The sequence below is a fragment of the Salvelinus fontinalis genome, chromosome 14, assembly GCF_029448725.1.
Source record: "Salvelinus fontinalis isolate EN_2023a chromosome 14, ASM2944872v1, whole genome shotgun sequence".
Taxonomy (NCBI): domain Eukaryota; kingdom Metazoa; phylum Chordata; class Actinopteri; order Salmoniformes; family Salmonidae; genus Salvelinus; species Salvelinus fontinalis.
In genome coordinates, this window is record NC_074678.1 from 35,880,416 (window position 1) to 35,895,800 (window position 15,385).

The 15,385-nt window shown below is 39.5% G+C and overlaps 1 protein-coding gene across 1 annotated transcript; it reads left to right on the forward strand.

Moving 5' to 3' along the window:
- Positions 1–12,633: 12,633 nt before the first annotated feature.
- On the forward strand, positions 12,634–14,631 carry foxd3 (forkhead box D3). Its single transcript, XM_055861568.1, has one exon. The coding sequence runs from the start codon at positions 13,069–13,071 to the stop codon at positions 14,161–14,163; it is 1,095 nt and encodes a 364-aa protein (XP_055717543.1). The 5' UTR covers positions 12,634–13,068; the 3' UTR covers positions 14,164–14,631.
- Positions 14,632–15,385: the final 754 nt, after the last annotated feature.

The window sequence follows — 15,385 nt, forward strand, 5'->3', positions numbered from 1 at the left end:
CTAGAATAGATTGTTTTCATGCAGAATTCTAACATGATAATTGAGTTTTCTGTTCTGAGTTCCACTCCCTGAAGTCCAGTCACATGGACACATGAGTTGGTTAGCAGGTCCTTTGGTTCACTCTGGTTCATTGTAAGAAATTTGTAGGAGATTACAGGGTCTAAGAGGAAGAGACGGCCAATTTGCAATTTGCCACCGCACTTTGATGATTTTATTATGTGTTGAAATAATACAAATAGTCTGATTCTGCAGTTTAACCAGAGGCCACTCACTCAGTGAAAACAGCACGACTAACCAACAACACCCACAGATAGTCATCATTCACAAAGTTGCACTGAACAACCTTCAGTGCAACTGAAGCACGGACACACCAAGGACACCCAAGTCATAGACTGTTCTCTCTGCTACCGCACGGCAAGCGGTATCGGAGCACCAATTCAAGGTCCAAAAGGCTCCTTAACAGCTTCTACCCCCAAGCCATAAGACTCCTGAACAAAGGGCTAACCAGACCTCTCTTTTACGCTGCTGCTACTCTCTGTTTATAATCTATGCATAGTCACTTTAACTCTACCTACATGTACATATTACCTCAATTAGCCCAACTAACCCGTGCCCCCGCACATTGACTCTGTACCAGTACCCCCTGTATATAGCCTCAACTTGTTATTTTACTGCTGCTGTTTAATTATTTGTTACTTTTATTTTCAATTTTTTTACTTAACACTTATTTTATTTTTTTCTTAACTTCTTAAAGCATTGCTGGTTAAGGGCTTGTAAGTAAGCATTTATTTCACTGTAAGGTTGTATTCGGCGCATGTGACAAATACAATTTGATTTGATTTGAGAGAGAGATTCAAGAGATTTTCATATTACACATATGACGTGTATGGGCTTGGACCTATAGGCTACATACGAGTCCAATGCAATCTGATAGCATGACTTTACCTTATGCCATCTGACCTCAACAACTTTCACAGATACACTATGATAATCATACATCACCACGCCTTCATCTAAAGAGATTCTCATTATTGCTGGACATTCCGTGGACAGCCTCTGTGTTGTCAGTGTGTTTATATGTATATGTAACTGACTTGCCTAGTTAAATAAAGGTTACATTTTAAAACATTATAATAATTAAAAACCAACAGATGGCGAATCACAGTGAACACTGTGCAAACGAACCATAGCTCTGACATTTATACAGGGAAGCACTACATAGTCCTTCCAATTTACAAACCTCTCGCAGCATCTGAGATAAAACAGTCCTTGCTTCCAGCCCCACTGAAGGCTATACCGATATTTTATTTTAGGACTATTGGAACGTGTTAATTGAATTTTCCTGTACGCCTATTTGCAAGTTAGTTTATTCAACCTGTATAATAATTACATTTTACCATATTGGCAGGTAGTTCATTCAACAGTCTTATTGATTATCTTTTGTGTGGATCCTTAGTAATCGAACCATTTAGATAATATGACCGTTTACTACGGTGAATATATCATAACACAATTCATCTAGGAGGATGCACTTATACTGTATATACAATATATACATATTTTGCATATTTTCTTTTTTACAATATAATAAACTTCTTTCTCTGCCTTCTCTCCTTGTAAAAAAGCCAGTGATCTCATCTCACTGATAATGTCTAGAGAGAGAGAGAGAAAAGAGAGAGAGAGAGACTGCTGCTCTGCTGCAGAAATCAATCTCAGGCTACCAATTACCAAATGTCAATATCTTTAAAAGGGAATCTACACTAAATTAGCGACTGCTAACGGCACTGTCCTAGCTGGCGAATGATGTAAAGCTGTGAGTGGTATTTAATCTGTATCTCTTTCTTTATTCTCTCTCTCTCCTTTCTCTCTCGTTCTGCATTGCTACTGATGTTAAGTTAGCTACAGTAAGTGATCGGCAGAATGATATCTAATGTGAGACACTGCCAGATAACGTTACCCTTCAAGCACAGAGAGCAGAGCAGTCACACTGTGTACAGTACATTCGGAAAGTATTCAGACCCCTTGACTTTTTCCACATTTTGTTACGTTACAGCCAAGTTCTAAAATTGATTAAATAGTTGTTTTCCCTCATCAATTTACACACAATACCCCATAATGACAAAGGAAAAACAGAACAAAACATTTTTACAAAACTATACAAAAAAACTACTTAAATATCACATTTACATAAGTATTCAGACCCTTTACTCAGTACTTTGTTGAAGCACCTTTGGTAGCGATTACAGCCTCGAGTCTTCTTGGGTATGACAATACAAGCTTGGCACATCTGTATTTGGGGAGTTTCTCCCATTCTTTTTCTGCATATCCTCTCAAGCTCTGTCAGGTTGGATGGGGAGCGTTGCTGCACAGCTATTTTCAGGTCTCACCAGAGATGTTCGATTGGGTTCAAGTCCGGGCTCTGGCTGGGCCACTCAAGGACATTCAGAGACTTGTCCCAAAGCCACTCATGCGTTGTCTTGGCTGTGTGCTTAGGGTCATTGTCCTGTTGGAAGGTGAACTTTCACCCCAGTCTGAGGTCCTGAGTGCTCTGGGACAGGTTTTCATCAAGGATCTCTCTGTACTTTGCTCCGTTCATCTTTCCCTCGATCCTGACTAGTCTCCCAGTCCCTGCCGCTGAAAAACATACCAACAACATGATGCTACCACCACCATGATTCACCATAGGGATGGTGCCAGGTTTCCTCCAGATGTGAAGCTTGGCATTCAGACCAAAGAGTTCAATCTTGGTTTCATCAGACCAGAGAATCATGTTTCTCGTGGTCTGATAGTCTTTAGGTGCCTTTAGGCAAACTCCAAGCGGGCTGTCATGTGCCTTTTACTGAGGAGTGGCTTCCGTCCGGCCATTCTACCATAAAGGCCTGATTGGTGAAGGGCTGCAGAGATGGTTGTCCTTCTGGAAGGTTCTCCTATCTCCACAGAGGAACTCTGGAGCTCAGGTTCTTGGTCAACTCCTTGACCAAGGCCCTTCTCCCCCTATTGCTCATTTTGGCCGGGCGGCCAGCTCTAGGAAGAGTCTTGGTGGTTCCAAACATCTTCCATTTAGAATGATGGAAGCCACTGTGTTCTTGGGGACCTTCAATGTTGCAGACATTTTTTGGTGCCCTTCCCCAGATCTGTGCCTCGACACGTTCGTGTCTCGGAGCTCTACGGACAATTTCTTTGACCTCATGGCTTGGTCTTTCCTCTGACATGCATTGTCATCTGTGGGACCTTATATAGACAGGTGTGTGCCTTTCCAAATCATGTCCAATCAATTGAATTTACCACATGTGGACTCCAATCAAGTTATAGAAACATCTCAAGGATGATCAACAGAAACAAAATGCATGTGAGCTCGATTTCGAGTCTCATAGCAAAGGGTCTGAATTCTTATGTAAATAAGGTATTTCTGTTTTGTTTTTTTCACACATATCTAAAAACCTGTTTTCGCTTTGTCATTATGGGGTATTGTGTGTAGATTGATGAGTTAAAAAAAACATTTAAACCATGTTAGAATAAGGCTGTAATGTAACAAAATGTGGAAAAAGTCAAGGGGTTTCAATACTTTCCGAATGCACTGTATGTGGCCATATGCCTTGATGCCTTCACAATGCACAGACTGAGAGGCTTAAATGTGTTTAGGATTTTTTTAAATAACTTATACATAACAAATACTGCATATACAATTTTGAAAAAGAATATCTAAGACAACCAGGAAGTATTAGAAAGGTAGTTCATGTATCATGGTATTATATCAGAATAAAAACAGTGTTTCTTGTCTTTTATAGCATGGCTTTAAATGTAAAGAGAGGAGAAAAGAACATTGACTTTTGTAAAACTGCATGTGTGCTGGAAAATCTGAAGGTTAGGATGTATACATTGACACTGTCATACTGCTTGAGGTAGAATAAGGCAATGACTAGAACCCTATTAGAAAAGATTGTGAAAAACAATAAAGGCCATAGACAGACCCATGCAGTAGACTAACAGTACATCTTGACAGCCATTCATATGCAAAAAGGAAGCATTTTATTTTGGTCCCAAAACTCAAACACACCAAACATTGTAGTCACACTAAATAACATATTAAAAATTCAAAACAACCAATGCCCCTCACTTTTGTGCCAACTGACCCATTCAAATTTAGCCATCCATGTAACCTCCTCTACTAAACAGACAACAGGCTATCTGCTATGATCTTGTGTTGGACAAGAACACAGTCCACTATAGTCCCATAAGTCACAGTCGCAGTGAGAGACCCTTTTTAAATGCATCCTTAGTGCTGAAACTCCCTATTGTGTTGGTGTGAGACTGGACTGGACCGAGGGTGCTCTCCCTCACCATCAAATCAAAAGGCAATCCTCCAGCGGCACACTGAATGGTCGAACCGCTAGAGCGCATACCAAATGGCACCATATTCCCTACATAGTGCACCACTTTTGACCAGAGGGCTACGGGCAAAAGTAGTGCATTAAATAGGGAATAAGGTGCCATATGGGACTTACACATAATTACATGCACGGGGGGACTTGTGATCTTTTTAATTATTCTATACTTCATTTCTATCCCACCATTCAAAACTCAACATGAAAATTGATTGCCTTGAAGATCCATCTTTATAATCTCTCCCAGGTCCATAAATTATCCAATTTTGGGGCATAGAGGGGACAAGGCGTGGATGTGGAGACACAAGCGGATCTCTTTCATAGCCTATATCCGCCATCAGTAGCCCCAGCACCGGCCCTGGCTGGGAAGTGTTGGGGCTAATTAAATCGACTGCTCTCTTTGGAGATGAAAATGGCGTAGAAAAAAAAGAAAAAGAAGTACACTTGTTATCTTGTGAACCCCTCAAACATATAAAAGATAGAAATCTCTTGAATGTCAGCGACGGAGATGGAATTAACAAGGGATCGTTTTATTGTTGCAGAAGGTCGTTAAGGCTGCAGATAGACCGGGGTAATTATGGAAATGATCTCCCCGGCTCTGCGAAATGTTTTCGCGCTTCCATACGGACTGGAGAGCCGTTCAATCAGCTGCTCTCGTGGGAAAGTTCAGCCATAACTGCAAGTGTATCAGCAAAATCAAATTAAGCAAAGAGATTCCATTAGTATTTATAGCCTAGAGGCATTTGTAAAAGTACAGAGCCAGTGAAGTTATGTGAGACTGAAGAGAGGAGAATTATTGTTTATCGCAAAGCCCATACCTAAGACACACACATGGGTAATGAATTGAAGCCATTGATTACATCTTTAAAGAGAGATATGGAGGGATGTGTAAAATATTCATGTTCTTGTGCGTGACTTTGGACTCAAATATTTAAATTGCTATTGATACGTATATACAATATAGATAAGTACATGCATGTGCATATAGATAAACATTCCATAAATACATCTACAAAATCTCTGTATATATATTAAACAAACACGCCTTGGGACAGTGGGCATTTGTCAGTCTTTCTTTGACGTATTTTGAACCATGCATTATTAGGCTGTTTATGTTTTCACCCTGATGTTCATTTATATTTATGTTTTCACCCTGATGTTCATTTATATTTATGTTTTCACCCTGATGTTCATTTATATTTATGTTTTCACCCTGATGTTCATTTATATTTATGTTTTCACCCTGATGTTCATTTATATTTATGTTTTCACCCTGATGTTCATTTATATTTATGTTTTCACCCTGATGTTCATTTATATTTATGTTTTCACCCTGATGTTCATTTATATTTATGTTTTCACCCTGATGTTCATTTATATTTATGTTTTCACCCTGATGTTCATTTATATTTATGTTTTCACCCTGATGTTCATTTATATTTATGTTTTCACCCTGATGTTCATTTATATTTATGTTTTCACCCTGATGTTCATTTATATTTTTGCCGAACTGCAGAACAAGATTTAAAGTTCAGCAAAACAATGACAATTATGTTAATTTGATTTACCTTGATGAAACTCTTCAACAGCCTTGAAAATGAAAAGTTTAGCCTTGTCTGACTTGACCAATAAGCATTCATCTCTTGAACCAACATGACATTTTACCATATTAAGCCTCTACACTCATTTTAATTAACTACATTAGTTTATCGAAGCAATAGAGATCTAATGTCACCATGCACCAGAGGAGGAGCTACCTGTAGAGGAGGGGCTCATTGCAATGGATGGAATGGAATCAATGGAATGGAATCAAACGTGTGGTTTCCATATGTTTGATGTGTGTTTGATACCTTCCTATGATTCCATTCCAGCCATTACAATGAGACCGTCCTCCTATAGCTCCTCGCACCAGCCTCCTCTGCCAAGCACCTAAAACAAAACTAAACATGGCATTTCCGTTTTAGGATTTCCCAGGTAAGAAATACTAGGCGAATTGTATTTTATAAAGCAACAAGCAACAACAACGGGAAATATGGAGGCAAAAGGCCTACAGTATGGAAATCTTATTGAAAGTGATTTAAATGTTGTTGTTTAGATCTCATAATGGAAACAACATCAGCAGTCTATTCTCACAGTCACAAGGGAATCTGCTCCTCGGTGGCACCATGGATCTATCGTTACAGGCCCCCAGTGACACCCCTCAATAGTCGATCACAGCACGTGCTTTCATTTACAAAGATGTCCCCTCATCATCCCCAATCCAGGTAATTGGGTTTTGGAACTAGCAAGGTAAATCCGGTTAAAACATGGCTCTGCAGAGAATCTGATAGATTATTAGATGCAGCCACCTCTTGGAGAAGGTAATTTACTGTTATAGATATATGTGTGCATCAATACGCAAGACGAGATTGAGTTCAAGGGTCAGTACAAGTGCCATGCGGAATACACTACATTACCAAGCTAAAGAATGACAGTTTCCTTTAACATAAATTACAGGTAATGGGAGTTGTCGTTTTATCTTTGGCTACCTTGTAAAGGCTTTAAAGAGGCACTGTCTCAAATGTAAACATTAAAATGGCCTGGACATAGACAACATGCAGTAGGAGTTTAGCAGAGTCTCTCATTCGATATAAAATCCAAGTGGCTCGATGGATTAGTGTTGGTAGATTCCATTTCTCATGTTTCAATCATCCCATTTATAAATATCATCAGATTAATATAGCCCTATGTTCACAGGAGGCAAACTGCAACGGAATAAATACCAAAACGACACCACTAACCCAATAACTACCAAACCTCCACATGAACCTCTCTTGTACTTGGGAATTATTTATATTACATGGTTAATAAATGTATTTGTTAATTTTCAATGAAGAATTGTCTCCCAAAGATCACACAATCCAAAACAGCATGCCTGCATTTCAATATTAGATAATGTACTGTCTCTCTTAAATTTGTATTAAAATAATTTTCTGTTAAGTGTATTAGATTTCAATGTATTTTTTATCCGTCTACAGGCCTGTTTCCAGGTAGCAGCATTTTTAGCCAAGGTGGTGCGATGAGGGACATTGCGTATGACGTGTAATTTGTGCTGTTTACAACCTACTGTACTCAAATAACACTTTCTGGTAGTGCTAATGTGCAACTTGAGCCCCCATCTAAATGACAATAAAATCTACAAACCGGGTGACATTGCACATACTTAACAAGACACATTGGCATGTTAATCCAGCTTACATTTAGCAGGAGGTGTCACTTTCCCACCCTCGCACCATTCCACATCGCGAGCCTTCATGGGGAACTCCAAGCATCGAACACTTTCGAATTCTAGCTAATGATGAGTCTTTAGAGAGCAGAGAGACTGCAACCATTCCGTTGGTTTTACTCGACAGGCTACTATCTTGGAAATGTGGGACGATAGCAGATGCATTAGGAAAACAAACCAACAACATTTCAATGTCAATAAGATCTCCATGTTGTTGCATGTTAATACGTTGCCCGGATAATCAATTAAGCAATTATTCGATGTTGAAAGCACGATCTCGACACATGAAGTTTTAATGTAGCCTATAAATGTGAACCATTTCAATGCAAATGTAAGTATATGTCTAATGGATACAATGCGTGTGGGTTAAACAAAGGCCTACTATTTTTATAAAAATATTTAGGCAAACTAATGAATGACAATCTCACTAAAAAGCCCATAACAAATGTCCCTGAAATATGTATTTCATGTGCTTTTGAGAAATAAGCCTAATTATTGAATAAAATAAAAATGATTGGATAAATAACGTTAAAACAATATTCGCCAAAACGCTTCACATACAGACTGTTATTCCCTCAAGATGATAACAGTATAGGCCTAATCGTTGTACACCAGTAATTATGAAGTGTAGGCTACTAACATATCTCACCAGTCTCTCACCGTGTTGGAGTCTATATCACCTATTGGACCTTGTTCAGCATTTAGGTGAAAAGGTGAAATTTAGATACTGCATTTGAGGGCACCTTCAATAATCTATAGCCAAGACCTACAGTAAACTGTATGTTGATTAGGTCTACACAACTCTCAGTGAATGTATGGTTTAGGTGTTGATAATCGCATCACTGTATGGTCGAAAAGGTTACAAAAAAAATCGTTACAAAAATCTAGCAATGGTCTTGTCAATTTTTGGGGCATAACACGAAAAACAAAAACATTGCTTTTCCAATTTTACTTCACAAACATTTCTGTGGGAAAAAATACTATATTTAATAAATAACAGATTGGCCGCTTATTTTTTAGGAAGGACATTATCGAAATATACTGAAGAGTAGCAATATGAAGAAAATGAATTGATAATTTATTCATTGCCAATCCCTTTCATATCCATCACCAGCGCCAGCTCCACATCGCAGGTGTTCAAACTCAGGTGTCCATTCGATAAATCATCTATAGACCTATAGCCACCAGGTAGTGATATTGTCCATGTTGTTTCCTCTTGGCTTTTAACCGTATCTTCCTGTCATTTTGTATTTTGGATACCAAAGCAATTATGTCGTTATTCTGGCGCATCTGCAGAGCGCGACTCGCATTCTCTGTTTGGCCCCTTTGTGCATTGTTGTGACTGCACGAGGCTCCAGGATGATTCTACAAAAGGGACGGTTAAAAATGAGCTACATCATATTGTTTGACAGAAAGTTGCTGGTTGATAGAGTGGATTCTTCAAAGGGGTGAAAATGGCGAATTCCCAAAAAACGGCTGAGATCCTGCCTTCTGGTGGGTATAGCCTTGAGGGAATCACGGTGTCGACCGTGAAAAATCTAATTAGAGCTCGCATTTAAATGAAAAGTAATTTTTTTAACTCAAGTATGACGTGGACACTTCCCTCTTCCTAGATGAAAATAACAGTTTTACAGAGAATGGCTAATTTTTATTAAATGTGGCGTGCTGATCATTCGGTGACGTAAAATAATTAACATAATAGCCGTAATTAAAAGCGCGCTAACAATGCCATTAATTTATCATACCGTTTTACTAACTTTCTGACCCAACTATTCCCCATAATTAATTAAATGAGTTGCCTTTCAAAAATCTGTTTTCAAACGAATAGTTTTCACGTTAGGCTTTTGTTTAAACCATCTTGATTAGGGTGGTTAAACTCATCTCAACCTTACATAAAAAAATCACCAAATACATTCTGAAACGAGCTGTGGCGAGCGCCAAACAGACACGGGCATAGGGCTGATGATGCCAGGAACCTTAGCTCTTAATCCGCAACAGCTCCAAGTTTTACATAACTTATTTACTGGAAGGAAATGGTTTAAAATAATGAGAAAGCATCCTTTGATTCTGCAGCCACCACTAAAGCGATGATGCGTCCGTAGACCAAGAAGAACGCACTGAGTCTTCTGTCAATGATTCGCGTTCCTCCGTGGACAATAACACATTATTCGATGTCTAGGGCGTTTATGCTGTTTTATTTTTGTGTTTTTATTCAGTAATAGTGGAAATAATGCAGCATTATGTCTTATACAAGTACCGAGGATTAATATATGTTCGTGCGTAATTAATATATGACCATGCGTAATTATACGCCCCATTATTGGTTTCAAGTGCAGCCGCGTCTTTCCGTCCCATCCCGTTCCCATTCTAGGAATCTGTTTTCCTTCAGAGCACACATTCTCTCGCTCTCCCTCTTTCTGCCACACCTTTCAATTTCGTCCTCGTCTCTTTTTATTCAAGCAATTTAATTAGGCAGAAATTCTATACCGTTTTGCTATCTGGGAGGTATTTGTTTCTGACCTTCCTATAGTAATCACATTGCAACGCGGCGACGCGGTGACTGTATCCGCTCTGTCACCTGCTATCTGCTATCGCTACCGCGTCCTCTAATGGCTCATGGTGGAGAGAGTTAGCTTATTATTCTAAAAGGTTTTTGTCGGGCTAAGCCGTGCATGTGTGCTTAAATGTACATTTCATTAACAAACTGCAAAGATATAAAAGCGGATTTGTGAGGCTTCACAAGATCACAGGGAGGACGGGTTCGATCTCCTATCACCTAGTTACATTGTCTGTCTTTCACAACACGCTGCATCTCGGATTTAAAGACGAAGGAGCCTTTTAGGATAGCCTACAGCTGTTTCTAAACGTTTCTGAGATGCCCAAATCAAAATAACAGAACATAGTATTACTCCCCCAAACAAACAATATGATGTATATATAAACAATACAGTGAAAAATGAAACAAACATGTTACGCAAACAGTTGCGTAGTGTCAGTGTGAGCTAGATATAGGACTGAATGGGTGAGCTGTGATTTCATCTGCTAAGTAGCCGGTATTGATAGACTCCACATCACACAGGTCACCGGGTGCATGCCTGAGCAAGAGATTAGCACAATGCATGTCTAATCGGGGGCCTTGTCCCTTTTCCCTGCGACACCATTATTAACGATATGATTTAATTAAGCCGACTTTTATTTAAACAAAAGGAGCAGACACGTCAAATGTGCAGCACTAGGCACGAGCCCCCTATGCCAGGTAGAATTAAAGGATAGAGAGAGAAGAAGATCGTGGAGGTCGCGGCCGCGAGGCGCTTGTTTTTAGATGAAATGTCATCCAAACCCTCAATAACAAAATACAGGCTCGGGAATGAGGAATTGAATGATATCAGAATTTATGTAATATTAGATACTCAAATTGTAAAATATGTATTAGTAAAGGCCCATTTTCGATGTACTTAGCCTATATTATCCGAGGAAATTGTTATTAACAACAGAGCTATAATATGGACTATTTCTAGCAAAGTAAAATATTTAACATATAATGGTTATAATATTGTAATAATATTGACCAATTATCAAATTAAAATAATCATAATATTTGTATAAATGTAGGCCTAATTGAGTTATTATAATAGTTGTATTTGTTGACCTAAATAAAGATGATGTGATCTACATAATAGTGTTTATAAGCAAATAATCGAAGTATTTGTGGTGGTGTCTGAGGGAGTTGTGGTTAGTGGTAGCGAAATCCTCACAGTACAATGCCAATGTGCACAGATTGCTGTTTAGCTTTACAATGGAGACCAGAAGAGGAGCTTTGAACTGAGCAAAATATAACTTGTCATGGTTAACTGCTACTCCGTTCCCATTGTAAAGTAATTTACACATTTTTGTTAGTTCTAATAGAGGGGTGGTAAGAATAATTGCTTCTGTTGTCAATTAAAATATATTTTCATTACGACAGGAGGTGTTTCAGACGAAATCAATAGGAAGTTATATTGCTTTGTGGCACATATATAGAGAATCTAAGATAGGAAGATACTCCTGTTTTATTTATTCACAACAAAGCAGCGGCAGCTTTTGTAAATGAGCAATGAACATGTCCTATTTTAAATAGATAAACAGTGCTATGTGTCTGCCCGACCATCATCAGCCTATTTGCAGGCTATTATCAGAGCAGGGATGGTAATGATACTTCTCCTGACCCCCTCCACTCCACTCCACCACAATGACATCGGACAACATTTCTCACATAACACAGGAAACGTTTAGACTTCTGTATTCGTTTCTACATCCTTTCTTGTGAACAGCCCACATACACCGCGCACCTTCATGGTTGTGAATGGGGCCTTTGCATTCACCCGGTCCCGCATTTCCTACTTTTTCATATGCTAACGCATGCAATGATTAGGTCGTTAACACCTCTGGCAAAACCCGTTGACAATTATTTATTTATTCTTTTCCATGGTTGTTTTCAGTATCCTTCTCACCTTCGACAAATCCACGGAATCAATCGTTTGAATATAGCCTTACATTCCATGGTGAAATTTGCACAATCCATCGTGAAATTTTAACGAGATTTTTGTTAGTATTATTTTTTTACTATTATACTAAGTAGGCTCTGTCTTTCACCAAAAGGTCTTATGCTTAAAGTAAGAATTACACGTAAAGTCATTTGGGTATGGAGAAGGCAACTAAGAATTATAGACTCTATTTTCCAATTTAATAAAAAGGATTATATCCCATGCAACATAAAGACGAGCACACAATAATAACTAGAAGATATTCAATTAACTTAGCTGTCGACGTTTTCATTCAGCCGCTTTCAACACAAGCAATTTGTTTAAGCAAAGTTAAGATTTGGTTTTAGTGCAGCCGGGAGATATAATGCGCATCAGATCTTTCAATCATGTAGGCCACTCCCCCCCCCCCACTACTGTTAAATGGTCTATGACGGACGAACACAGACAGAAAGTAGTGGAAAGCAGCATTACTGTTGTCCCTTTGTTGACAAATCCATGAAACAACTTCAGTTTGCATGGTTTAGCAGGGGGACGTCTGACGTCACCCAATCACGTGGCGGCACTGATAGTATATCTTAAACTGGAAAAGTAATCTATCAGACAGTCCTTAAAACCGGCTTTAAAAGCATGTGTCATTTTGACTTCGCACTCTTAAACCACTCTTACTAGGAAATAGCGATCGTAGGACATCGAGGCGTGAAGCGCACACACCAAAACCCATAAGAAGACTACAGGGCTACTTGACTGGAAAAATATTTTCTGAAGTTTAAGTTTCTCTGGCAGGCCGGTCTGACCTGCATTTAGAATCCGGCGACATCCGATCTGACGGCAACGGACGGGCCGCGCGCGCACCCTCACCTAGATCCCTGGTTGTTCTTCGGTAAAGTAAGCTGTGATGACCCTGTCTGGTGGCAACAGTGCCAACGACATGTCCGGTCAGACGGTGCTCACTGCCGAGGATGTGGATATCGACGTGGTCGGCGAAGGCGATGAGGGAATGGAGCGAGACAGCGACTGCGACAGCCAGGGGGGCATGCACGACCGCTCGGAGGAGGTGGAGGAGATAGAAGTGAAGGACAGGTCCGGGAGTCCCTGCGAGAGCGCCGGGGAGGGAGAGACCAAAGCGGACGGCACTGAGAGCGCGTCGGGTGCCATGAGCAGCAAGCCGAAAAACAGTCTAGTGAAGCCCCCCTACTCCTACATTGCGCTCATCACCATGTCGATACTCCAGAGCCCGCAGAAGAAACTCACACTCAGCGGGATCTGCGAGTTTATCAGCAGCCGGTTCCCGTACTACCGAGAGAAGTTTCCAGCCTGGCAGAACTCCATCCGCCACAACCTGTCGCTGAACGACTGCTTCGTGAAAATCCCCCGGGAGCCGGGCAACCCTGGTAAGGGCAACTACTGGACCTTGGACCCCCAGTCGGAAGATATGTTTGACAACGGCAGCTTCCTCAGGAGAAGGAAACGATTCAAGAGGCACCAGCCAGACATTCTCAGGGATCAGACAGCCCTCATGATGCAAAGTTTTGGGGCTTACAGTATTGGGAATCCTTACGGACGTCACTATGGAATTCACCCAGCCTACACCCATCCAGCGGGGATGTACCCTTACATGCACCCAGTAGGTCCTATGCTTCCCCCGACTGTCCCTCTCTTGTCCTCCGCTGAGCTGAACAGAAAAGCCTTCAACTCTCAGCTCAGCCCCAGCCTACAGATGCAGCTGAACAGTCTGAGCACCGCGTCTATGATAAAGTCCGAGCCCTCCAGTAGACCGTCTTTCAGTATAGAAAACATCATCGGGGTATCCACTTCCTCGAGTGCACAGACTTTCATGCGGCCTCCGGTGACTGTTCAGTCGGCGTTGTTGAGCGCACATGGCCTAACCAGGACAACAGCAGCTATTGCACCAATTCTTAGCATGCCATCTAATATCATGTCGGGACAGTTTTTACCCTCAGTAACGGCAGTGTCCAAATGGCCTCAATAGTCTCAATAAAATACTCACTTTTCTAGAGACTTGGGGGGGAAGACTGTACAGCACGAAATAGGCATGCAGGACTGGACGATGTCCACCAATCTGTAGCCATGTAAAGACTAAACAAAGAGACAACAGCAAAGGAATGCTATCTGTACAGGTAATGTTTGTACATATTTGTAAAACTAAATACTTTTACTTGTTTGACTTTTACTTATTTTATTCCGTTGTTTGAACTGTACAACAATTGTAGTTATAGACGAGCTTTCCTGATATTATTTTATAATTGATTTTGTAACTGGTAGCTAGTTCACTGTTAGTTTAAAAATAATCAACACTTTTGCTTTGATTTTTCATACATGATACAACATGTTCTTATTCTAAGTCTGGACAAATGGTCTGTTTATAAATTGAAATATATGTATTCTATGTATCTCTATTGTGTTGTAAACTGGAATAATTTGTTAATAAATCTAAAGAAAGAAGCATTAGCAGTATTCATTTTCTTTATGTAGTTTTTGAAATGTCTGATAGGTCTGCTTTGTGATATTTATTGAAACGTCTCTAATTGAAACCATTTTAATAGTAGGAAATAATCGGTCCCTGGGATATGACAAAATATCAGTACAGGTTTTGTAAACAAATAGGTATAAATGTTACCACATTAAACAATCAAAACAAGATTACAAACCAGGTGCATTTAATTTAAGGCCAATAATAAAGATAGGCCTCTGAAACTCGAAACTTGAACATTTTTATTGCTACGACAATTAAGTGAGAGTGTAATGACGTGTTTATTACCGCGAGCAAGTAATGAATGAATCAACTGAAACACAGGTAATTTCCCATAGACTTAGTTCAAATGTAATATCTCTTAATATAACATATGGCTATTGATATTACAAATTAGGAAATGTTTACTTTAGTTTAATATCAATTCATTATACATTTCAATTTACAGTTACGTTCAACTTTTTTAAAGTTATTTTGTTGTTTATTATGATATAGTCTTGTTATCATTTGGCATGACATCATTTGGCTACATCATTATAGCCGTTTTCTGCTAGTACCTTATGAAGGCTTATTTACAGATGTCAAAACAATTAAATATATTTTATTTTGAATACCATATAGGTCTAAATACTAATCAGGAATTGGGCTACTTATAGGTCACAGAACGCAGGATTCTGCCTCGTTATTTTAACTACAGACAAAACTTAAAAACAAACATGAA